The sequence below is a fragment of the Protomyctophum parallelum genome, assembly GCF_964188405.1.
Source record: "Protomyctophum parallelum genome assembly, chromosome: 10".
Taxonomy (NCBI): Eukaryota; Metazoa; Chordata; class Actinopteri; order Myctophiformes; family Myctophidae; genus Protomyctophum; species Protomyctophum parallelum.
In genome coordinates, this window is record NC_139704.1 from 15130582 (window position 1) to 15157456 (window position 26875).

Here is a 26875-nt window from a genome sequence, read left to right on the forward strand (position 1 = left end):
ACTGTATATGAGCAAATCTGGACAACTGCCGATCCAACTGACTTCACACTGGGCACTTCACACTGATGCAAAGTTGTGCATTCTCCACCTGTTTACCTGTTTTAATTTGCATTCATGGTGGTTTAAAGTGGAAATGTCACCTTGGTCGTTGTTGACGATGGGGGTTCATTGTTGACGATGGCGGTTCGGCTTCGCTGTCGGAGAATTGTGTTGTCGGATTGTACAGCAAATCACAACAGATTCAGCAAACACAATATCAGTAGCAGCCCAGCTGATTGAGTCACTCCACACACACACACACACACATAGCACACACACACACTGTACTGTACAGTTTTACAGATAATAATAATAATAATACGGGCCTGGCTTGGCTATTGTTTTTGCATAAATCTCCATCCATAAATTCTGTCTTGTTCACTCAAACAAAAGAATGCACACACACCTACTGCATGTTGAGAAAGGAACCAGCAGCTTCCGCCAGTGAATCTTCCCCCCATTTCTCTCTCTCTTTCTCTCTCTGTCTCTCTCAGTCCCTGTGCAAATCAGCCCTGTGTGCTTTCAGGCCTGAAATTAAAAAGCAGGGAACCTTCTATTAAAACCTGGTTAGCGCTGCTACTAATTCAGCCAAAGCACTTTTCTCATCTTTCCGTTTTTTAAATGGATGTGTGTGGGTGAGAAAATCTCTCGGGTGTTGCGCACACGTGTCTATGTGCCTGTGTGCGAGTGCGTGTCTGCATGTGGCATTGTCAGAACTGCAACTTCTCCATCGACATTTCCATTACCAAAATGGGTATTATGAGTGAGCTGGACCAAAATGTCAAAATGGGTGTTATGAGTGAGCTGAACCAGTATTAGAAGCACTTTCACTTTAGATTGTCTTTATAGCTGTGATGCATTGTAAGCTTTAGATCTGCTATATTTGGCACACAACACAGCTATGTAGGCTATAATAACTCAAGGTGTAACCGTGTGATTTTATGTGTGCGTCTCTCCCTGCATCTTTCCTGCTCGGTAGGGACAAAGCCTTCCGTACCCTGCAGGAGGCTCTGAAGTGTAACTTTGAGCACTGGCAGATCTGGGAGAACTTCATCACCGTGTGCATCGACATCGGGGAGTTCCAGGAAGCCTGCAAGGCCTACCACCGTCTCTTGGACAAAAGGGAGAAATATAAAGATGTTCAGGTAAAGCTGAATGAATGTGATAATTGATTAATCTGTATTTCTCACTTATTCCATTAATGTGGTTATTTTAGAGACCACTGGTTCCCAAACACTGGTTCAGGACCTGTGTGTGGTTTGCGTACACTGTCTTTCAAAACCTTTTCAAAAAACATTCCCAAAAAAGGAACCATTTTTCATGGATTAAAAACAAATTGCAAAGATTGTATTAGTAATTTCATGAAGAAATAAAAATATATTTTTTAAAACTTCCATAAATTAGAAAACGAATGTTTATGAAGTAGTGAAAATAACCGATCTACAAGCTCACAATGCAGCGCGAAGCGATGCATTGTGAGCTTGAGCTATTTTTACTTGTTTGAATCACGGGCCAAATCTAATTTCTCTTTTGGGCCTTGAGATAAAACGTTTTGGAACCACTGATTTTGACCATAGAATGACAGTAGAAGGGTGGTCATTGCTCACAATTATATGAACCCAAATGGAAGTTGAAATTGCTATTAGTTCATACCAATATTATTAGTTATTATTAGTAGTAAATATTAGTTCATACCGATAATGTGCACACGCAAACTTCACTACCTTGACTACGGAGCCAAAAGCTATAAGAAATAGCATGAGAATGGTCAGTTGGTCACATAACTGTATAAATGTCCCTGTCCGCCACTTGTCATTAGGTCAGCTCAATGAATGCTACTGTGAGTTCCTGCTGACGTAATATTGATGATACCATTCTGTAATTAAAGCTGCTCTTTATTGACTGCGCACCATGTGAACAACAACAGCCCTGCGGGGTCTGCTGCGTGCCATGTGTTTAAATCAAAGTCCTGTATAACTTATAACAGCATTGAACCTGCTCGCTCTCTGCTGGTGTTTCTCTGAAGCTTGCTCTTGTGAGTCAATCCCCCCATTTCCATCCATCATGTGTCCATGTACCATTCTACCACGACTAACACTGGGGCTCCACCGGGCGCGTCAGTGTCGCGTCTCCGTCACCGCCAGGGAATGTTCCCTTTTTAATCAATGAAGGGTGGCTCCACTGCCCGCGTTGCGTGACTGCATTCAAATTGCCCCGGTTCGGTCACGATTATTCAATTAATTATTAATGATATTAATGATTTCATTTCTTCAGGTAACAACTGTACTTCCTGATAATAAATATAATGACAAAGAAATACACCATGGAATCACAAGCTAAACCTAACTGGAAAGAGGATCAGTACCACTGATGTAATGAGCTGGGTCATTATCGGCACATTGTGGTGTTGCACTTTACCTGTCAATACTTGTCAAACAGCAAATCAAATATTCAGAACACCACGCCACCCATTTCACACTGGGGAACTACACTACACAACCTGGCAAAGTGTAATCAAAAAGTTCTGTTCCCCCCATTCATGTATTGATACTGAGGAAAGAATTGAGTAAAAAGAAACGTTTTTTGTGTCAGTGTTTGGAGGCGAACTGTTTATGTTACATTTTTGTAGGCAGCAGGCCAAACACCTTATCAGACTCTAATCAGGATTTCCAATGTTGGTAAAATTGTTTTTTCCCCCTGCCAGACAGTGTCAGATTAGACTCTGTCCTAGGCTTATGACCCCTAGTCAATTTACAATTTACAATTTAGGCATTTAGCAGACGCTCTTAATCCAGAGCGATTTACATTAAGCAAGAACAAAAGCATGGGAATACATCACAGAAAAGCATTTATCATGAAACATGCGTAAGCTAAGAAAGTAACAGTGGAATATCTATATAATGAAACTATACATAATATACTACTATGCTATACATATGTACTATGGCGTGCTATGACTATATACAATGCAATTATAGTGCTGTCTACATAACATGCTATAAGTCTGTATCAAATGCTATCTAAGTCTACGGAAGTGCTATCTAAGGGGGTAGGGTAAGTGCTATGGGCCATGATGGAGTCTGAAAAGGTGGGTTTTCAGACTACGGCGGAAGATTGGGAGTGATGCTGCAGTTCTGACTGCAATGGGAAGTGCATTCCACAGTTTTGGAGCCAGAAGGGAGAAGAGTCTGGGACGTGTGGAGCGTTGTCCCAGCGTTTTTAGTGAGGGTACTTCCAGCTTCCCTGCGTTGGCTGATCTGAGTGCGCGGGAGGGTTTGTAGGGTTCAATCATACTTGCAAGATATGGGGGAGCCATACCTTTGGTTGCTTTGAATGCCAGCATCAGAGTTTTATATTCTGTGCGGGCAGCGACCGGGAGCCAGTGGATGGAGCGGAGCAGGGGGGAGACATGTGAGAATTTTGGCTGGTTGAAGACCAAGCGAGCTGCGGCATTTTGGATCAGCTGGAGAGGCTTAAGTGCGCATGCTGGTAGGCCAGTAAGGAGGGAGTTACAATAGTCGAGTTTTGACAAGACTGTTGTCTGGATTAGGAGCTGGGCTGATTCCTGGGTGAGGAACGGTCTAATTCGTCGTATGTTATAGAGTGTGAACCTACAGGATCGAGTGACAGCTGTGATGTGAGTTTTGAACGAGAGCTGACTGTCCAGGACAACACCAAGATTCCTGGCTGTTGGGACAGACGTTACCAGGGCGTTGTCTACGGAAATAGTTAGCTCCCGCATAGGGCAGGACTTAGCTGGGAAGAAGAGAAGCTCAGTCTTATCTGGGTTCAGCTTGAGGTGGTTGGAGGACATCCACCAGTCAGTTATGTGTTGATTCCATTCAGCAGCTCCATTGAGTTTAGTGAAAAGAAATGATTACTTATTAAAAGTAGTAATTAATGGGTGGCAGCACACCATTGTAGAGTTTCCTGAGATATTACATTTTCTGAGATTGATAGGAAGGAAATAAATACTTTGCCGGAAATGTTTTCCAACAGAGAGTTATATTTATAACTGTTCAAGGACCTGTGATGTTTCATGATTTTAGAAGAAAATCTAAGGCATGTCGTTGCTGACTGGCAGAAACCTCTTATCTCCCTATTCTAACTTTGTGTTTTTTGTAAAGTAACGCCCTACCTGATCAGTGTCACAAAAGCATCAAAAGTAGCACATCCATAAGCTTGAAGATCTGATACTTCTGAATTTGAACCCTGAAAACATAACAGTTTTGTACATATGAGGTTTCCACTTGACAGAGACAAGATGCTGTATATAGCTAGCCTCGTGTAGCGATGCTAATATCACTGCGTATATGCATTGCAAAGGGAGATGAAGGCTGGCTACGCGAGGCTAGTATATAGCAACAACTACACACAGAGGTGTTCCTGCCTTAACGTATAGGTGTACCAGTTCGAAATGGATGAAGTTGTGGTCTTCCCACGTGTTGTTAGCATCTTGCGTACAGCAGACGGTGTACTGTCCAGATAGCTAGGGATTTGAACCTGCCACCCACAGTGCAATACTCTGTCATATACAGGACCATCTGCTGCTCTATCAATTTCAAAAGGTGTCTCCATTAATGCCAGTGCCGTCTCCCATAAGGTCTCCCCTTACTAGGAATAGTAACAGGAGTCGTTAGTAGTGAATAAAGTACCATATGTTAATGGGGTACAGAAGGGCATACTACTCCATATCCCCCCAACCCACCACAGAGGCAGAGGCCTCCCATAGAAATAGAGAGTTAGAGTGCGCCCCTTCAGGGAATAGAAAACATACAGTATGCTCAGTGTTTGATGGTGGCAGTAAGCTGCACATGAGAATATTAGGGCTGTCCGAGTTTTAATCGCGATTAACTCACCGTTATGTTAATCGCAATTCATTATGTTATTCGCAATTAATCGCATATTTATTTATTTTAGCCATTTGGACAATGGTTCTCAGCATTATTTTGTTGTGCAACATTGTTTTCTTACATTTCAACATACAGTACAGTATAATTGAGGGGTATCTGGACATTTATAAAGTGAAAATTATACCCAGCTGCTGCAGTTGCAGTACCATTATGGTTTCTTTGGGGTTTTTAATTTATTTCCAATGAGAAAACAAGAATGTAATGCGTATCATTAACTGCCAGGTGAAACAAGCGATCTCTGCATCTGTCCCCCCGTTTTTTATGTTTTGTTTTTTCCTATTATTTTTTTAACGTGTATGTTTCTCTGTGACAACCTTGCGGCTGTTTGTGTTTGTTTCCGACGTGCTTTTGTTGGTTCAATCACTGTATTTTGTTCTGCAGCTCCAGTTAGCTCATAACATTAGCCGCTGTAGAGTTATACTCACTGCTCCTTTATAACTCTATGGTTATACTGCGGGTTAACACTTCCGCGTTGCAGCCTTTCAGGGCTTAGGACTGGCACTCCCATTGGCTTAGGCGGTGTTTCAGAGTATGGGTTCAGACGCGGGGCAGCCAATCATGACCAGGTCCTCAAAGCCAACCCGAGAGAAAATTGGCCAGGCTTCACCTGGCAAAAAGGACATACTTATGCATAAAGCCAGCATATTTTCCACTCCCACGTTAATAGGGGAATAAAAGTCTTAAAAAAAATCCCTCTAAGGTTCCTTGTGTACCTTGTGTGATGACTTATTTGCGTTTAATCGTGTGATGTACTAGATAAGTCATGCGATTAATCACATTTAGGTTATGTAATAGTTAGACCGCACTAAAGAATATCCTACTGTTGCGGGTGCCCGGGTGGTTAAGGAGAGTCCATAAGGTGCCCCGGTTGGACCAGTGAACGCACATCTCAATATTGTACCTGCATTTTGGGGATTGTTTTAGATCTAGTTTTATCAGCAACCGGTTCATCTCAGCACTGCCCAGAACAGAAGCATGCACATCGGTGTCTTATTTGGGATCAAGGAGGGAGAATTGGACACATTAATCATTTGTAGTCAATTCCAAACCTTTGTTGTATTTTTGCACTTGTAGTGCTTATATGAAATGCAATCTCCTGCCTGTTATGCAGTACCTAAATCCTGATGAAGGTGCTTTTTGAATGAAATGCATTGTCTATTGACATACAGTACCACTACCTACTATACAATGAACACACCTCTGTCCATTGATCAATGGCCAAACGATGTGCACTGACTGCACTGAGTGAGGAAGCTGATTTTCCTCTTTCCAATTTTAACCATTACATTTTTTTGTGACTGTCACTCAATTAAGACTCCAACCATCTTCATCCAATGCACTCCCCCCCCAGTGGGTTGGCCAATCGATCTGAAATGAGTCACATGCATGGACAGATGAAACTGCTTTTTAACTTTAACAGTTGCTGTCGAAAAGTCCGGAACGGATGACCATGCTGTGGTTTTAATTATTATTGGTTGGTTGTCTGGATGACATCACGACCAATCGGCAGATGGGGATATGCAGTTAACTGACTGTTCTCATGCATTTTGTTCTTCACTGGGTTGGCCAACCATCTTAACACATTATGTGGCCTTTTAATATTTCAAAATGGCGTGCCCACTTTTTAGACCCACTTTTTACCAAGACGTCCACAGACGTCCTGGGCACTACAGTACATGCGGTAATTCCTAGGACTTCTGTGGACGTCTTGGGCACAAAATGCACATGTGCATTGTCCTTTGGCATATGCAGGGACTAACAAAGCTGCCCCCAAATTAAGCTGTTTATTTGCATTTTAACCATGGGCTATCGCATCTGTAGTCACGGTCGTGGTCACAAGTCTGCATGTAGTTAGATTGCAGGGACTAGTAGAAGCTGATTTAGTGTGTCCTTTTAACACGGAGAGAGCTCTCCAATCACATGGTAACTCTGTGTGATATACCCAGGGGGTAATATCTCTTCAAAAGACAAATTAACTAGATTTTCTCCGGTAGTGCTAATTAATCTCTTTCATTGGGGTTGCCATTTTGAAATAATTTACAAAAACTGGGAGAAAAAGGCTCATTGAATTGCTTCTCGCTAAGTAGAAAATTAGTGTCAAATAAACAAGGCGAAACAGCCAGCATTAATGTTATTAAAATAATGTTATCAAAGCCCCGCTCCTCCGCAACACACACCTACTACCCCCGCTCCCCCGCAACACACACCTATTCCACCCCTGTAATAAATGCAGTACCGCAGCTTCTGAGCAATTAACTTTTAAGGAAGACATCTTAGCCCAGTGGGAATGATTGAAATAACAACTCTGTGCCTCAGAGAAAGATGATCGGGCAACATGTTCCTTCAGATTGCAGCCAGAATGCACGCTTGTCAAGCACCTTCCCTCCTTATGTCCTTATGGACGGATACGCACGCACGTACTAGTTCATGATTCATGTGCAGGCTGTCCATGATGTCCTGTCACTTTAGCTCATTTTCTTCTCTTCTAAATTATCTTTTACAAATCCATGGGAGTTTTATTTTATTTTACACCATTCTCTCATCCATTCACCCTTCATTTTCTCTCTCTCTCTCTCTCTCTCTCTCTCTCTCTCTCTCTCTCTCTCTCTCTCTCTCTCTCTGACTCTCCCGTGCGGAACATTCATTTATGCCTACCGCATTGCAAGCCTCATCAATTAGGCTCTGAAATGTAAAAGCACGCCAGACGAAAAGGTCAGTGCCAGCCCCAATGTGACTTTCAGCTGCTTGAATGAAGTAAGATCTCCAAGTAATTGGGATTTGGCTTTGCTTTCTCAAATCTCCGGGTTTCTCAAAGCCTCCCCCCAACCCCCCTCTACTCCCCGTCGTCTCGTCTCCTTCCTCCTTCCGTCTCTACCGCAGAATAAAAAAACAAGCCGTCTAGAATTGATTTGGCATTCTTGCAATACACATTAAACGATGTTCACATTTGGCTGATGAGTGTTAATTGTTAATTCCATGATAGTTGAAACACCATACACACACACACACACACACACACACACACACACACACAGAGGCACAGAACTGTCTACATCGCAGACATTTTCTTTAAATGTACTTTCATCCACCCTCCCAACAAAACAAACCTGTCAGAATTTCAATGCATCACTTCCAAGCTTTATTTGACAGAGCGCACACACACACACACATATATATATATATATATAAATTGCTGTGCTATTTTTACAGATGGGAGAGTGGCACCTTTGAAGGGTCTTTTGCTTGAACAGCGGTGACAGTCTGCGTCATACATCCGTTACACACTTAATCAGATCTATTCTAGGAAGCACTCGTTCGTCAGCCCATCTCTTTCCCTCGACCCTCTCATTCCATCCTTCTCTCATCTTCTTCCCATCTTCATATTTCACGTCTTTATATCTTGGCTCGTTTTTTTTGTTTTGTTTTCCTTTGTGTCTTCAGGGTAGGGGGGGGGGGGGTAGAATAAGCATACACTGAAATAGACAAAGAATGAAAGAGTACTTTGAAGAGGCTACTGACAGACAATTGAAGTCGGCCGCTCGGCACAGTGCATTCCACTCCAACAGAATGTGTCAAGAGAAGAGTTGTGAGTTTGTAGATCGGCTATTTTCGGCAAAGACGTTTGGTGTTGATTGAGAGTCTAGGTTACTGTAAATATCAGAAAACACACCTTAACATGAATACAACATACAGTACACCCACTACACCAATGATAGTGCTGTTAAACACGTCTATTAAATCTATGAAAAAGTTGAATCTGCAACACAGTTATACAATACGTAGTGGAGGTCCATGCTTCATCTCTCTCTCTCAGCTAGGAAGTCCTTAGCCTGAAAAAAAACATTGAAGACCCCTGGGCTAGACTACTGTGGTAGAGGTTTGGGTTGTGTTGTTACCTGATGTATTTCCAAAGGTAGGCAATAAATACAAAAGAATTGCTCCATTGATTATACATTGATAATTCAAAATATCCTCCACAAACTTGCATTGTACAGTGAAGAGGCACAGGAGAAACTCCATAAACGAAAGCATACAAAGTTGATTCTGACAAATATAGAACAGCACCAAACCTGGTCATTTATAGTCTTGCAGTGGTGTTGCTTGCTAAAAAGAACAATTCTCTTATCTTCTAGATCGGTTCTTTTTGACACTGTCTTAGAACAGAGAGTAAATTGATCTGTCTTTTGCTCTGGTTCTATTTTTATTGCTCTCACTGTTCCATTTTTTTTACTAATATAAACCGCCAAGCCTTTAGTCTGCCTGTCGTTCAACTTACTTTCTCTCTTCACACCATAACTAGACACAGTGGGAGTCTTACCGAGCCATCCATTTGGTTTTCCTCTTGAAGTTGTCACGCTTTTCACGCTGCATTGATAAGCAGAAGAAAGAGTCAAAATGATTTATTAGGACATTTGACATGGTCATTAATTTTCACACATTCATTCACCTTTTGTAAGGGGGGTACTCAAATTAAACGGACAGCCATGGAAATGCTTCCATGTTGGAATGACCACCAAGACAGAGCAGGAAGGTTCCCCGTCCGTAGCCAAAGAAAGCCGTCAGTTGTACACATTGTATTCTACTCGTTGTGCATGGACCACCCCCTCCCTCCCCAACAGCTACTTGTGAGGGAGGGTGACAGCTTTCTGATAAGCTGTGGTTCACGACACGGAAGCAAACACCAGTGGTTCCCAAACGTTTTAGCTCGAGCAATTAGCAGATCTACAAGCTCACAAGGTGCAGCTTTGCGCTGCGTTGTGTATATTAAAACATTACCCTGGCACCTGTGTAGCAGCTCGAACCTATTGTTGTAGAAGGTTTTAGCAGCCGGTTTTGGAGGCAGTGCTCAACTTCCTCCCCAGTTGATTTATCAAACTGTCACTGCAGCGAAGAGGCTCCCAGAGGTTGGCTGGATGGTTTTGCTGGGGGCCCCCTCTGAATCCCCAAAGGACCCATGGGGAGTCCCCACTTTGAGAACCACTGCTTTGAATCCCCAAAGGACCCATGGGGAGTCCCCACTTTGAGAACCACTGCTCTGGAGGGCACATCTGCAGCCACTGTAGAACTTACACTTGGGAGGCCTATCATTTTCTCAGTGAGCCAAAAGAAAAAAGAAAAGAGAGGTAGAGAGAGAGGTAGAGAGAGAGAGAGAGAGAGAGAGAGAGAGAGAGAGACACTCCCTGGGGAGAGGGATGTTATTTTATGCTGTTGAGACACATGGGTAGATTCATTCTCCTCTATACCTCTTATTTCTCACCCACCCCCACCGCCCACCCCCTCTCTCTCTATCTCTCTATCTGTCTCTCTCTCTCGCACACACACACACACACACACACACACGCACGCGGTGACAGACCTTACATAAGCACCCTCCTTCTGCCCTATGTCTGAAATTCTTTATCGAGATGAACCATCTCCTTTTCAAGCGGGGTCTGCAAAATACACAAACAAAAATATATTTAACAGACAATTCACCAACACAATTCATCAACCAGCCAAAAAAGAAACGACAACACAAACTGTAGATGCAGGGCTGGAGGGCCCCTGGGCACTGAAGCTCCAAGGGCCCCCCTGCACCTCTGAGGGCCCCTGGGCACTGAAGCTCCAAGGGTCCCCCTGCACCTCTGAGGGCCCCTGGGCACTGAAGCTCCAAGGGTCCCCCTGCACCTCTGAGGGCCCTGGGCACTGAAGCTCCAAGGGCCCCCCTGCACCTCTGAGGGCCCCTGGGCACTGAAGCTCCAAGGGTCCCCCTACACCTCTGAGGGCCCCTGGGCACTGAAGCTCCAAGGGTCCCCCTGCACCTCTGAGGGCCCCTGGGCACTGAAGCTCCAAGAGTCCCCCTGCACCTCTGAGGGCCCCTGGGCACTGAAGCTCCAAGGGTCCCCCTGCACCTCTGAGGGCCCCTGGGCACTGAAGCTCCAAGGGTCCCCCTGCACCTCTGAGGGCCCCTGGGCACTGAAGCTCCAAGGGTCCCCCTGCACCTCTGAGGGCCCCTGGGCACTGAAGCTCCAAGGGTCCCCCTGCACCTCTGAGGGCCCCTGCAGGGGTCCCCCTGCACATGCACACGCAAACTTGTGCGCACACGTGCAGAATTTGGCCGTTTTTGTTTTTGCCCCCTCCGGCTTCAGAGTGACAGCCAGGCAATAACAAACACATTATTTTTATTTGACCCACATACTGTAGTAAGCAAATGGGTGAGGGAAACCGCCAGCAGTCGCCAGTGTATTTCAGTGTTTTTTTTTGTCGAGCCAACTGACAAGCTATGCGTGCAGAATGTAAACAAAGCAATGCTGGATGGCGGACGCATGCCTTTATTCCACCAGAATCACCTCTCCACCGGACCTCACACAGCCCAGTGGGGCCACCTACCTTGAACAAAAGCCAATCTAGCGCATTGTTGCTGCTTTACACACAAGTGCATATCCTTTTTGGTGTCCTTGACAAGAACAAGTTTGAGAACCACTGATATAGCAACATACGTTTTTCAGAATTATTTCAGGATTTAGGAGACATTTGTACTGTAGAATAGACGTCAGGTATTTGTGAGTTAAAAAACTATCCCTGCACTCACTAGGCTTGTCTTGTCTCCTCACACAGCTTATTGTTTAGCTGTTTGTTCAAAACATGGTTTTTCCATGGCATCATACATAATAATACATCATGCTAATGCATGTCATCAAAATGCATTTAATACATACTGTACTATTTGACTGTTAACATTTGATTTGATTTATTTACCATCCAATCGATACAACTACACAGTGGTCGAAAATGTACTCACATTTTGTGCTCAATTAAAAGTACCAATACTGCAATGTAGAAATACTCTATTAAGAGTAAAAGTTCAGAATTGAAAATGTACTTGTAGAAAGTACAAAAGTAGAAAGTACTCATAATTCAGAACGTCCCGTCCAGACTAGAGCTCGGTGCTGCTGGTAGCGTTGTGGTGGTGAGGAAGAGGAGGAGGAGGAGGAGGCGGCGGTCTCTCCCAGGTCCGTTGTGAGCTTGTAGATCGACTATTTTCAAGTTTTATAATAATAATCTGCAAAACTAGTAACTGAAGTTTTCAAGTAATTGTAGTGGAGTAAAAGTACAATATTTGAGATGTAATGGAGTAGAAGTAAAGTAAAAAATACCTCAAAATTGTACAGAACAGGTACAGTACTTAGTTATACTTTACACCAGTTTGTGCACGTGCGCGCACACACACACACACACACACACACACACACAATCCTTAAATTTGGTGTGCCACAGTAGTAGTGCTGCTGCTTGGTACATAGCCCATTAATTATAGCACAGGAGGATGATTATAGCGTTGCTGCAGTTAGGATCCTCTGTGCTGCAACTCTGGTTAGGGTAAAACCATATGGTCATCAGATAGAGCAGCACAGGGTTTTTAAGATCCACGTGTTGACACTTTGGAGAGATGGCCTGAGTGTCTGGTCTGTCACTCAAAACAGCTTTGTGGCAGCTAAAGACATAACGCTATTATATACTTAAAAATCCTCCAAATTTCAGACGCATAATTGCGTTTCAACAAATGCCAAAAACGCTCCCCACACTCCCACCACTTAAACCCATGACGTACGGTACAGTAGCAGCCAGGAGCAAGCGCCCACCGTGGGCGTCGGGTTTCAGTGACTTGGCTCCCAACCTTCCCATGGAAGAATCAAAGGGGGGAAATAATGTAGAAAGAAACCCTATATCCCAGCAGACACCTGGGACTCCCGCTGCTCGCTGACAGACCCACCGCTAGTCAGGGCCACCGCTTCAAAGGAACCTGAACTGCCTTCTGGGAAATAACAGCGTGCCCTCACCACCACCAGTGTTGCTGGAGTCTGTGAGGGAAGTAAGCAAGTTGCAACCAAGGTCTTTATGAAAACATGCGCAAAATAAGTGACTATAGGCCACATGAGTACTTTAAACCTATATGCATCTGTTATTTTAGAATAGACAAGAATACTACAAGAAATCTACATGAAAATGTTTGAGAAACACTGCTTTACAACATTAGGAAACAAGCCCAAATAAGCAACAAAGAACACTCAAAACTACCAATAATTACTACCAATAAGCAACGTTACGGTAAAAACATAATAATATAATAAGCAGACATGGCAACATTGCTTCTCTCCATAAATGTAAGCACCGACTCCAGATGCGTGCCGGATCTCTCTGTCTCTCTCAATTTCAATTAAATTCAAAGCAGCTTTATTGGCATGAGAAAACATAAGTTTAAATTGCCAAAGACAAAGTGGAACAAACCAACCAAGACGAAACAATGTATGTACAAATAAATATTGTATATAAATGGGAATAAAATCAAAGTGTAAACAGAGCTGTGTTACATTGCAACTTGGAAAGAAGACTATCTTATGAAACTATAGAAATAGTTATACATCAATATACTGTAGCAATGTTAGTTTGGTATAAACTTTTGAAAGTTGAAAGCAGTATTTCAGTGTTTTGCATTCACTTGGTATAAAACCTTTGCGACAAATAGCACGGGTGTCTGTGTCTCTCGCTCTCTCTGTGTCTATATCTTTGTCCCTCTCTCTCTCTCTGTCTCTGTCTGTGTCTCTGTCTCTCTCTGTGTCTCTGTCTGTGTCTCTCTCTCTCTCGCTCTCTCTGTGTGTCTCTCTGTCTCTCAGTAAACCCCCCTCCTCCTAGTAACATTGGTATTGCCTTCATAAATATCATTCCCGCGCTCCACGGCGGAAAATCCTCACTGTTCATTTAGTTCTTGCTAGTGTAAAAAAACAATGGACCCGTACGGGTCAACAGTTAAATCAACATAGAGGATTTTGACGGAGCAGTCTGGGGCAGACAGGATGAGGCCCGATACGCCACCTCACTTCCTGGATTTATTAGGCTGCACGTCGAAGTGAACCTCGGAGATGTCTCCCTCTGATATCACCACCCTGCCTTCCCCCTCTCCTGTTCACTGACTCCTGTAATGGAGTAACAGGAGAGTGTAATAGAGTCATAGTAGAGTGTAATAGATGGTGCAATGGTGTAGTAAAATATTGTAACAGAGTAGTAAACTGTTATGGAGTACTTGTAGAGTGTAATAGAGCAGTAGTACACTATTGCCCAAACAGTGGGCCTGGACCCATAATGTGGGCCGTGGACCAAATGTTATGGGCCACGAGTGTATTCTTTATTTCCATTTTTAATCAAAATATTTCACCCCAAAGAAATTCCTTAAAAAAATCATATGCTTTTAAGAAGTAGTGAAAATTGCAGATTTACTGTACCAGGTTGTGGATCTGCTATTTTCACTGTCCCGGGGAGACAATACATTTCTCTGTTGGGTCTCGAGCTAAAAGGTTTGGGAACGGCTGCAGTAGTAGACTGTAATAGAGAAGTAGAAGTAGTAGAATAGTAGTAGTAGTAGAATATCGAATATCAAAAACACTGGCATTTATTATTATAAATTAATAAAAGTGTGTTGGTGTACAGGTGCCGTTCGTGTGAAAGCGTGCAGTCTGCATCATCCACACCTACACTTATCCAAAAGTAAATTTCTTTCTTCATCAGATAAGACGTTGTTCTCCATTTCCATTAGCGGAGATTTGATTCATAGTGTACGTAAACAAGAAAGGATTGGGGGGGGGGTTGGAATTTATGTCTTGTTATTGTTTAACGCCGCAGGCTGTTTACACAAGGCATTTTAATTGCCAGACGATACTTACGATTATGAATACATCTGTCTTTCTTTGTTTGGGTTATCCTTTTTGTATTTTATTTTCCGTTACGGCACACACTCAATCCTGCCTGCAGCCGAACATGTTTTAAAATTCTAGAGAGAGAGGAGCAAATGGCACTCGTCCAGCTGAGTGCAAAGATATGAAACTGAAGCTATGCCGAAGTACTGTCTGAAACATCCCCTCTCAAATGGCTCGCCTCTTAACCCATTAAGACCGGCAATGTGCTATACAGTATAATAATAATAATAATAATAACTATTTGTATAGCCCAAAGTGCTTCACTTTGAATGAATTGGCAAACAAACGTAACTTAATCAATGTAAGGCAAAAGTAAGGCAAAAGTAAATAAAAATGTTGCTATAATGTAAAATGCTTTCCCAGTTTTAGTGGATTAAAAAGTCAGGCAATGTGTGCCACAGTCAAACAGATGGGTATGGAACTTCTACTGGCGGGAGGTATAGATGTGTAACGCCATATGCCATGGTTGGGTTTCACATACACTATATACGTGGTAATCATTCCTTACTGAGTGACATTGCTGCGTGTTTGGGGTTCAAGGTTCTTTATTATTTGTCTCCCGAGGAAGAAATTTGTCTTAGACAAAGGGCCTGCATGCAAGCGTAGCCCTTATGTCCATGTCGCCGCAGTGCAGCGCCAAATCCAGCTGAGTGCTCGTCCAGCTGAGTGGGGTTTGTTTTATGTCTCATGGCTCGAGGTGGTGGACTACTACAGTGTCTCCCAATCATTTTTGGTTCAATTATTTTTGTAAGATGGATCTTGAGAAGACACGAAACTTATCTTTTGGCTGTTTTTTATTCCATCTTAATGGGTTGTCTGCGTTGTTGGTGTGCTATGGCGGGGAGATGTAGAAACATGCAAAGGACAAAGCATGGCGTCACCATAATACATTTATATGGTATGCACGTGATGGCGCCTGGAGCATTTCCTTTACATTCCAATGCCGTTCCCACAGCTCCATGTTTTTCCTTTTGCAGATTCTGGAGATTCTGGTGCGGGCGGTGGTGGAGAACCTACCGGACAAGCGTGGCGAGCAGGTGCCATCGCTCCGCCCCAAAGTCCAAGAGCTCATGGGCCGCGTCACCTCCCGCCACAGCACCGACGCCCAAATATGGCGGATGTACGCAAAGCTGTGCGGCGACGGCCTCAGCACCAACCCAGAGGACAACGAAAAGGTCACTCCAAACGACATCCCAGCATCCCTATGACTGTCACTAATGCAAACTCCACATGCGATGCATCACACACGGCACGGAAGAGTACTACACATAATGGACCCATCGTCTGTTAATAAGCTATTTATAGGCTCATTAATAACGTATAGGTGGTTGTAACGAATGTGCGGCAGATTAATTTAACGCCACTCCGCATGTCCCGTGTGATGATTGATGGCTGATGGCTCGCATGCCTTAACGCCATAGGCAGTGGGTTGTTGATGAAGCTATTCTTTTATTATGGCCCCAGTCACAGTGTAAGTGCAACCTTATGGCCCATGGCAGCGCCATGATTTGTCATCGCACCACCCCTCTCCTCGGGACCCCCCCCCCCCCCCCCCCCGCCTCGGGACCCCCCCCCCCCCCCCCCCCGCTCTCTTGCTAGTCACGCTGTAGTGGCCATGGTTCCTGCCATGTTGATTAGTGCTATTTATGTAGAGGATTAACCTGTTTGGTTCATTGCTTCTGCGAAAATAATATTAAAGACGTCGGTTGGCTTCATGGTGTATGATGGATTTCAAGACTCACATAGACTATACAGAGTGTATATATATATATATAGTGTGCGTGCGTGCGTGAGTTTCTGAATGCTTGTTTGATTTACTCGGCTGAAACATTTATAGCTTATTTTTCTTCTACTCCATCTTTACCAATAATCGTGTGACATTGCATGTTTCAGGCACTGCAGTTCCTGTTAAAGGCTCATCGTTGTGAAGTCCAAGTCGGTGGATGGGAGAAAGACACCGCCACCTTCAAGGAAGTTATAAAGAGAGCTGTGGATATGGGAAATGGTGAGAGCTTCATCCTGCGTATGCGTGTAGGATGCGCATCAATCACCCACATTTTGTGAATTCATAATCTCGGTTCCATGGAACCCAGAACCCATGCTGTTATTATACCCCACCTTGTTTTATGGTTTTGAATGTTTATATTCACTCAGATTTTAGTGGAGTCTTTCATATAATACAGTAAATGTATTTATTTTTATTGTAATTAGAGGCTTTAATATCTCTAGCCATTCTCTCACACTCAACTCTTCCCAAACACACACACACAGGCACAAAATACACAAACATGACCTCGCCACTAACAACGCCGTTAACGTTATTTCTCTGCACGCCATCGTCTTTAGGCGAGGCGAGGCACTCGATCAGGCTAGATCCAGGGAAACCAGTGATGGATGAACATGGTCAAAAAACTAACAAAAACAACCCCAAAAATGGCAAACAACAAGCTGCTCGCCCCTCCGTCTGGCCATCATTCGCCAGCCATAACTATCACTCCTGCCTTTCTCCAAGGGTGGAGAGTGGAGGGAGGAATGAGGGGGGGGGGGGGGGTTGGACAGAGGGAGTCGTGAGGCAGATGCAGCACTGTGTCCTATAGCCTGACTCCAGTAAAGTTGTTAATCTCAGAATGTCCAGCTTTCTTTACAACAGGAGACTGCGCTGAATTAAACATTAGACTGAACGTCTGCGAGGTAGGGCTACTGGGGGCCAACATGTAAGGAATAGCAATGTGACGGAGAGCAATGAGACGGCTTACACACTTGTCTTTCCTTACAACCCGCTCTCTGTCTCTCTCCCTCCCTCTCTCTCTTTCTTTCTCTCCCTCCATCCCTCCCTCCCTCCCAGTGGCTGTGTGATGCTCATCTTTACCCAGGTCACACAAGTGGCAGATACATACACCTTGTTCTTTGTCACACTACTGTATGATTCTCATCCTCTGCACGTTGCATATCACTCAGTCTTTCTGTCTCACTAATTCACACACCCACAGACGCACACAGTGTGTTATGAATCCCCATGTGTCCCGTTCCAGTTCCACTTAGTCCTGCGCAGCCAGACCGCCTCCCGATACGTTCACTGAAATCTAAATGCGTTTGGACGGTGGAGAAAAGCAGCACTAACATACACCCGTTGCTTTGAAAACCAATCCTGATACTATCACAATATGAAGAACAACTATTGGATCAGGATCTGAGATGCTATAAAACACCTAGCCCATCCCTTGAATTTAGATAAGATGTCACCAGACATATCTCTGATCCGTTTCACCAGGTCTCTGCTTCTGTAGGAAAGTAGCTGCTAGTGGTTCCCCAAGACACCCTCCACCCCCCTAGGCTCCTATCTCTTCTGAGGCCAGCATAAAGCCCCCACTGGGCCAGGATTCTGCCGAGTGACAAGACATCAATGAAAAGAGAGTCCACAAAAACAGGACAGATAAACCAGAACAAGGCGAGGAGAGAGAGAGGGAACCACATTCATAAATCACAGCAGTTTGACCTTTCCAGCCACAGCGAAGGCAGGAAAAAAAGGCTTGCCGCGTTGCCGCGACAAGACGCAGAGGGAGAGAGAGAGAGAAGAGGGGAAATGGGCTCCGAGCTTTGTTTTTTGTTTTGTTTTTCCTTCCCTGCGTGCGAGTGGAAGATAAAAGGTGACTCGGTAAACAGCGAGACAGAGGAAGAGCCTTACGTTGCGGGGAAAAGGTCCTATCAATATTCTGTCATCAGACCAGCAAGTATCACGCAGCAACAATCAATCATTTGTTTTCGGAGCCCTTCTTTTAAACCACGGGATGGAGCCTTGTGTAGAGAGTCTGTCATGTGCAGAACTCGGAACACAACTCAAACTTTATATGTTTGACCTTAAACAAAAAGGGGAAGCTGCTCATTCTTAAACGCCCAACAATTGAGTAAAGCATAACATCCGATGAGACTGTAAAAATGCACCCAAATAGACGCACAATGTTTGCTGGAAGGATAATTGAGCAATTGGATGGGGGGTTTCAAAATGCCATTTTGATCATGTTGTCGGGGACAGTGATAATGGAGATGATTAAACAGGCCTGGTCGATATAGGTCATTGTCTAAGTATTCATTTGTAAGCCACTTGGGGTCAACTTCGTACAGGCTCCATTTCCCTACTCCCTACTCTGTCACACTCTTTCTCTTACACACACACACACACACAGTAACCACTAATTACTAGTTGTCATTTTAATAGACACTATAATTGGAGTATTCAGGGTACAATTTTCAACGTGCGGAGTGCTATAATATTAGATGCATAGTCGAATGGTAGTTTGGATGTGTGTACAGTACACAAGACTTTAAACCAGCATGCCATCACATGGCGCATGTTGCTCTTGCATGTGCAGAGTTGCGTTTACATCAGACATCTTTATTTTGCCATCTAACCGCACATGCATCGCATGCGTTCACCACGAATGGGACTGCAGTTTTATGACCGAAGGGAGATGATTGATGAGCCTGGAGCCTATTTAGAAGGCGGCAGTTCACTTTCAGCCACTAAGTACGCCAGATAGCATGAAATCAGGAAGGTTAAGAGAACACTCTTTACTACGTCTGCAAACAACGCAACTGAATTATCCTGTCTTGTCGTCGAATGAGCTTTTATTTAATTATGAAGTGCCTTCAAGCAGCCCCGTTTCATCTGTCTATTGTTCTCTCACTTGCCACTTTTTCCTCCATTTGTATTCTCTTTTGTTCAGTCTCTTATTAGCCTATACACTGTACGTGGTCGCGGGCCGGTGTCGCTCACCAGTCACCACATACACCAGTCACCACATACATAATATGTTGGCTATAATTATTATAGCCAATCTACAAGCTCACAAGTGTTGTGACTGATTGTGTACATCTGCTAGATTTGGTGTCTGACACAATGCGTATCCGAGTATAAATCAGGCGTTACGGTTCCACCGACCCGACCTCAGTCACTCTCTTTCATCCCGAAAGGTCGTCCTGGGGTTAAGGGTGACTCGCTCGCTCGTTGCCCTACCTCAGGAGAGGTGGTGCACTTAGCTTTTTGCCCTCCATCAACCCACCTCTTTCCATCCATCCGTCATCCTGTGATGACACACTGAACGTGGTATCTGTTGGTCATGCATTTAGCCATTCGTTCCGTGGGTTCACCTATACTGTAGGTCTGGAGCCCTGCTAGACCCCCGGGAAGCCCTGTGGAGCCTGTGACTCCGTGTCGATGACCCCTGGCCTCATTACCCCAACTGGGAAACATTTAAACACTTACAGTAAACCATGTATACTTCGTTGACGGGACTAGTCGCCCAGGGGTCTGTACTAGTACCCTCTCCCCCTCTACTCCAAGAAATATCTTTGTTGAAAATAGCCGATCTACAAGCTACCCCCCCCCCCCCCCCCCCAGGGGTGCTGATAGTTTAAATGCTGATATGACAATAGCACAGAAAGCAGGTTTCCAGTTGACTCCTCGTGTACAGTGCATTAGAGAATCCTCTGGAGTGTAAATTTAACTCTTGAGACTCTCGGGATTAAAAACGGAATATGCCGCCACCTGGTGGCTCCACTCAGAGCAGGTGCCAGGAAAATCCAATAGAATGACCCTCTTTACACAGCCTCGTTGAACCGAAAGAGATTGTGTGATGACACGTAGCTTCAGTTCAGAGCGTCATCTCTCGATGTAAACATTGGTTTACATCTCGCGAAATGTAAACTTGCAAGGTCAGATTAAGTTTTATTAAGGTCTAGTCCATTATCTCAATCTGAGCCCCTAAAGATGCTTTAGATCGCGTGCGTGCGCGTATTCGATGACGTCACACCATGGCAGCCAACGGAGGGTAGCGATGGATGCTAAAAACTGCTAACAGACGGTAAATACATTTCTATTAATTATGGATTAAATGACATTAAAGAAACCCGAGATTTCCCGGGGTTGGCACACAAGGGTGCAAGCAACAAATCCGATTGGTCTGTGTATCTGTTCCATGGGGCTTTCTGCATAGCCTTTTTCAGCACTGATGCAGCACTAGATGCAGTTACTGTACATGCATTGGTTATTGGGAGCTGTCCAGTGAAACTACAGACTGTCTGCTATACTCTTGGACATGTCCATCCGTAATTGCTGAATGAAGTGAGATTAGATTCGTGTTTCACAGGAATTTTCATTCTGCCTGCATTTAACTTGATTAAATGTTAGTCTACCGCGTCCTCTCTCTTCTCAAATACTGTTCCGCTCAGTCTTTGTCAAAAACATTTGTTTTGAATCAGTCTTTATTAGATGATGGCAGAGAGCACAGAACATTGTTCTTGTCCTCTTTCAAACACGGTGCAATGGACATAAATAAATCACACCCGTGTGAAGTGAGGGGCGCTCTTATCATCTATCTAACTCATGTTGCTATGATTAGGTGATGTAATGATGATATAAAACAAACGGTGACAAAACAAAAATTTAACTAAAAACAAACATTAAACCTGTATATAGGAGGGACTAGCGCCCTTCAAAAACACACACGTGTGAAGTGAGGGGCTCTTATCATCATACATTATCTCATTCTGGCCAATCAAATCCTCATATTTCTATCTTTACTTTTGTCTTCAATATTTGTGTTTACACAAACCCAGAAAGCTGGGAATAGGAAAATGACCACTAGAAAATGACCCTTTTTGAGGGGCGCTAGCCCCTCCTATGTCCAGCTTTGAGGGTTTGTGTAAACACAAATATTGTCTTAACACAAACATTGAATGCCATTGACAATGAATGATCAGCTTTGAGTGTTTGTGTAAACACAAGCATTAAATGCCATTGACAATGAATGACCAGCTTTGCGTATTTGGGTAAACACAAACGGTGCGTAGGGGGGGCGCTAGCCCCTCAAAATGTCAGCTTTTAGTCTGGGTCCACAAACTTGGTCCTACACAAACATTACATTCCCATTGACAATTAATGGAGAATTTTACGTCATAGTGTAAATTATTGATGACAACATTGATGACGAAGCAACATTGAAGACGAAGGTGAGGACACAAATTGTGATAGGCTGGAATGAGATGATGATGATGATGATGTACTATCACTTCACACGGGTGTGATTTTTAATAAATCGGTTTTTCTTCCTGTTAGTCACCATCAGTTGCAGTAAGACGAAGACTAAACCCCAGGAAGCTCTCCAGATGCTGTCCTCCACACGACTCAGTCTGAGGAGTTTGGCCACCAAAGCCAAGGTACTGTGCAATCCCATTATTATTAGACGGACACTAATAATCGTAAAGTCATTCACACGAATGTTCTCGACCATGTACATGCTTTGAGCCGATTCTAAAATAAAAAAGGCTTCTAAATCACAACAGTTTTCTGAAAAACCTATGATTCTATGTCAGTGGTGCTCATCCTTTTCCATGTCAAGGACCCCCGGAATTTTCTGTATTTGGCCGTGGACCCCTATCTGAAAAGATGTTGTTCCAGGCACCCTCCAGAAGCAAAGATTTGAGTTAAAAACGTTCACTGTGAAAGACTATATCTCTGCTGTCAGGAGGAAACCTCATAACTCCAAAATGTTCATTTTTCAGGAAAGGAAAAGTATAACATTTTCAGGAAATTAAGAAAAGCTTATATTTTTAAAACAAAGCAATACAGCCTGATCAAAGTTGGTGTTGTAACTTTATATATTGTCAATTACTTCCATGAGAGGGGGGAGGTGGTGGAGCTAGTTGCTTTAGCAGACATTTTGAGTGTCCAATGGCGTTTAGAGGCTTAAAGGGTGTTCAATAGCACTGATTTATGCCAAAAAAATCTAAAACCTTATGAGGTTTCCTCCCGACAGCAATTAATTAATTATATTCAAAGATTTACGCCACATTTTCACGATTAAAAAAAAATAGCAGATCTACAAGCTATTTTTCAATAGCTAAAGTATAACTATATACTACTATATACTATGTATATATATATATACATCTAACATAAATATGCTTAAAACATCAAAAGGGGTTTTCGTCCAGAATGAGATAAAAACAAGCATCATTTCACCTTTTCCTCTTCATCTTTTCTTCCATTCAGCAAACTCACACAGACGTGGACACAGGAGAGATCAGCGATGACCTAAGGGACAGTGTCACAGAACTGGAGCAGCTCATCACAGAGCTGCAGGACCTGACGCCCTGCGCAGCCAATCAGAATGACCCTCCTCGAGTGTGACAGGCGCTTAATCCTCTAGCAGCAGTCAAGTCACGATTGAAACATTCCAATAGTGGACACTAAATGAATCGAGACTGAAACGTTACAATCATCTGTGTCTGTTTTTTGGCACACACTTCCCACTTTCTTGAGTTAGAAGCATGCGTCAAACCACAGCAATTTACTTGTGATGCTAGAGCTAAAAACTGACTGATGGGAAATGGAAAGCCAAAGGAATGTTTTTTTTCATGTTTCATGTATGTTCAAAATGTGGCTTTTTTCTATTATGGTTCATGTTGGTCAATGTGGAGGGTGTGAGGCTTGCATTGTACCATAGTCTCCGGTACCATATCCACTTCAGTATCATTTTGGATTTAAAGATTTTGGATTATGACAGTGTAGTCAATTTCCCCATTCATTTCTCTGCAGAAAATTAAACCAATCAATTTGTATCTCAACGAAATGTGCCTTCATTCAAGCCAAAGCAGTGTTGAAAAACATCATTATATTAGAGCTGCTACTGGATTGAATTTTAAGTATCCCAGCCAGTAACAGTACAGAGGAATTTCCATTCCCCAGTCCCCTTAAACGTACTGCTCCTCAGTCCAAAAGTCACACCATGAACTCTATAGTTCAAACTGGCAGAAAGCAATCATATAATCTTTGCCTTGCAGTCCTAAATACAAAATTATAAACAGGAAAACAAGCCAGGCCCATACAGCCTCATTATTATTATTACTACTACAGTGCACCAGCTCTTCTAACAACCCCCTCTGTGTGCTCGGACGCTGGACCCCCGCCCCCAACCCAAACCCCAGGCCCAGGGCGGTATGAGGGTGGTGTCACCGACTGCTGTGAAAATGAGGAGTGTAAGAATGTGAGGGAAATCTTAGAGCCGCTCCCGAGACAGGAGCCGAGAGTGTGCACATTCATCACTTCAGAGGCACTGGGAATGAATGTGTCATCCCATGCAGTGCTCATGCGCAGTGTGTGCGTGCGTGCTGTGTGTGTGTGTGTGTGTGTGTGTGTGTGTGTACCCCTGTTTGATGCACACACTCACTGCCTGGACACATGCATGTACAATCCTTCAGTGCACAGTCCTCCGACGGAGAGGTGTGTGCGCCTATATGCACACACACACTCGGATACAGACACATGATGTATTTGGCCTCATCACCATGCCCTCCAGCTATAGCACAGGGAGGATCACCCCATCTTCACTCTGATGGCTTTTTTCTTCTCTCCCAATGGGAAGATGACCTTCACATTGCTTTAGTTTTTATCTCTCTCTCTCTCTCTCTCTCTCTCTGTGTGTGTGTGTGTGTGTGTGTGTGTGTGTGTGTGTTTGTTTTTATGACCATCATAGTTACAGTATGATGTTTTCCTTTGCCTGTGTCACTTTGTCACAGTTGAAAAGATGGCCGGCCTTTTGTCTTTGGAAGGGAAAACCTATCACGGGTGCCTTATTATAAAGGCAGATAGGAGCGTGTACTCTAGTGGTATTGTATTTGTAAAGCCACTCACCTCTGTTCCCTGCATTGTGTTTGGCATTTGAGGAGCCGAGTGTTTGTAATGTTAAAGTGTCACACAGTGTAAGAGAATCAACAGGTATGAGATAGCAAAGTACATGACAATGCCCTGAGGCACTGGTTAGCATCAAAGCCACGATTCCCTTCACTACACAGCCGTCTGTTTACATACTAAACTAAATGATCAAAGCCACATATCCAGCCTAAAAACACCAGTGATGAAATAAAAAACACACAAAAAAAAGTATTGGCTCATTTTGAATTCTTTCATCATCCATCTTAGCATTATAAACGATATCACATCCAGGAGACAGGCCGTAATGGTCTTGTAGCTCTTCCAAATGGCATTCAGAGACAAACATCATGTGGTTCTTATGCAGCCATTAGGTCAGCATTGCGGAGGACAGCCTTTGATATAAGCAAACAGAGGTTTGCTTGTCTTGCCTCTGACCTGTCGTCCCAGAATTCCTGGTGTTTCTCAGCGAGGACCTGACAACATCTTTGTTAAACCAGCCGAAGTAAAGACCGGCCCACACCCCATATCACTGCTAGGGACCACCACTCTGACGTTAGTTATACTATAGTGTGTGTGGGGGTGTGTGCATGGGGTGTGTGGAAGCGGGTGGTCAGATTTGGTAAAGTAACGATCCGCTCAGCCATTATACCCACACTGAATCCTGAGGGTTCATTTAAGTCTCGGTTAAATTGCCACTCAGGATTTTGCAGTGCATGTGTGATGATTGATTCATTACCAGGGGCACGTTTTTTTGACCGGGACCCAAATGATTTCCTATTAGACACACTCTCTTACAGTACTTCCAAGTTCTTTATTTTAACGCCCTCAAGCTTTTTGCGAGCTTCGACTGTTCATTTGTTCAGAAACTCTTTAAGAACTACAAAGAATGCAGTAAAGCCTGGCAGGCTTCCAATAAACCGTCACATTAGCCAATTTCCACGTCCTCTTCCTTAAACGTGGGCCAACCAGCGATATCCCCTTCAATTTGTCTCTTTAAGGGCCACCGACGACTGAAACATTCCAGAGCATGACGTGCCCATTCCCAGACACATCTTGAGGTTCTTTATCTGGCCCTGACGTCCGCTTGGAGTCCCCATCCTGTGACTTTGGTTTCCTGGACAGATGGGAGTATTTGGTCCGTTTCATGAATGCTATGCCTGTCCTTGTGACCCAGATGAGGGCTTCACTTATTTGATGATTGCATCGCTGCCCAACTATTTCACATTGCATCACCAGTGATGATTACAGTACACACTATGACCGCAGCCCTCCTTCGTAGCCTTGCCAGCATGTCTTTCCCCACATGTTGGCGGACGCCCCCAACCCCCCCACCATCCATCCAGGGGATGCTGTTACACAGTCCGTGGGTTCTGGTTACCATCACCCTCCATGTGTCAAATTCAGAGAAACGTCCACCCAGTCTCCACCCGTCTCTTGTCTCTTCCTCCATTTCCCGCTCTTGTCTATCTGTCTCTTTAGGCACCAGACCTCCCTCTTCAACAGGCTCTCATGAACCCACACACCCCTCTCTCTCTCTCTCTCTCTCTCTCTCTCTTCGTCCTCCCCCCAGTTACACCCAAATATTTCATTTTGTTGTTTAATGTGGGTTTTTGGCCTCTATAAATAAGTAGTTCATGACACTGCTAACACCCTCTTCAAACCCCGCTAGGGATGCTTAAAAGGCAACAATTAATTTCTCAAGAGAAACAAAACGTCAGTGGACGTCATAGCGCCATAGTTCTTTCCACAAACATTGTGTCGTGTTCCTTAGGGGGGGCGTACGTGGGCAGTTTAAAGTAACTATACTCAATTACTGCTTCCAGTTTTCAGTGCTTTTACTTCTACTCCACTGAATCTCAGAGGCAAATATTGTAAGTTACTTTTTACTCCACTACAATTATTTGAAAACTTCAGTTACTAGTTACGTGTAGATTGATTATTATTACAAAACACAATTTCAAGCCTATATACATTTCCGCTATGTGAAAATAGCGTTGGCTATTTTCAAAAGATGTTTTATACATTTGAAATCTTGTGAAATGGGATATTGTGCATAATGAGTAACTTCTACTTTTGGCTTCAAAGTATTTCTACATTGAAGTATTGATACTTTTACTTAAGTAAAAACACTTTTCCACCACTGTACTGTGGGGAACAAGTTCTCAGTCTCCACACGAACACAATCTGTATCCAATAATGTAATGGTTCTCAAAGTGGTGTCTGACGTCCCTATGGGCATTACCGGGAGTCCCCTGAAAAAAGAAGAATAATCAGATTTCTCTGTTATTTAATTTATAGGTAATTTCATTGTGGAAATGTTTCAGCGAGTGGGCATATAGTTATGTACAGTAGATGTAGATTATATGCATTTTGATTGTTGCTCTTATTCTAAGAATCTTGTTTCCTAAATACCTCATTTCCAAATTGGTCCTTGCTCTTACATCAATAAATGTGAGGCACAACCCACAATAGCTGAACTC

General features: G+C 43.7%; 1 protein-coding gene across 1 annotated transcript in view; it reads left to right on the top strand.

The window, feature by feature from the left end:
* The window catches only part of ttc27 (tetratricopeptide repeat domain 27), a 141149-nt gene extending 117836 nt beyond the window's left edge, over positions 1–23313 (top strand). The window contains exons 16-20 of the mRNA XM_083775771.1: positions 1019–1184; positions 15661–15858; positions 16577–16688; positions 21798–21898; positions 22734–23313. Of these exons, the coding sequence (XP_083631897.1) occupies positions 1019–1184; positions 15661–15858; positions 16577–16688; positions 21798–21898; positions 22734–22871 (715 nt within the window). The 3' untranslated portion in view covers positions 22872–23313. The remainder of the gene's footprint in view (positions 1–1018; positions 1185–15660; positions 15859–16576; positions 16689–21797; positions 21899–22733) is intronic.
* The last annotated feature ends 3562 nt before the right edge of the window (positions 23314–26875 follow it).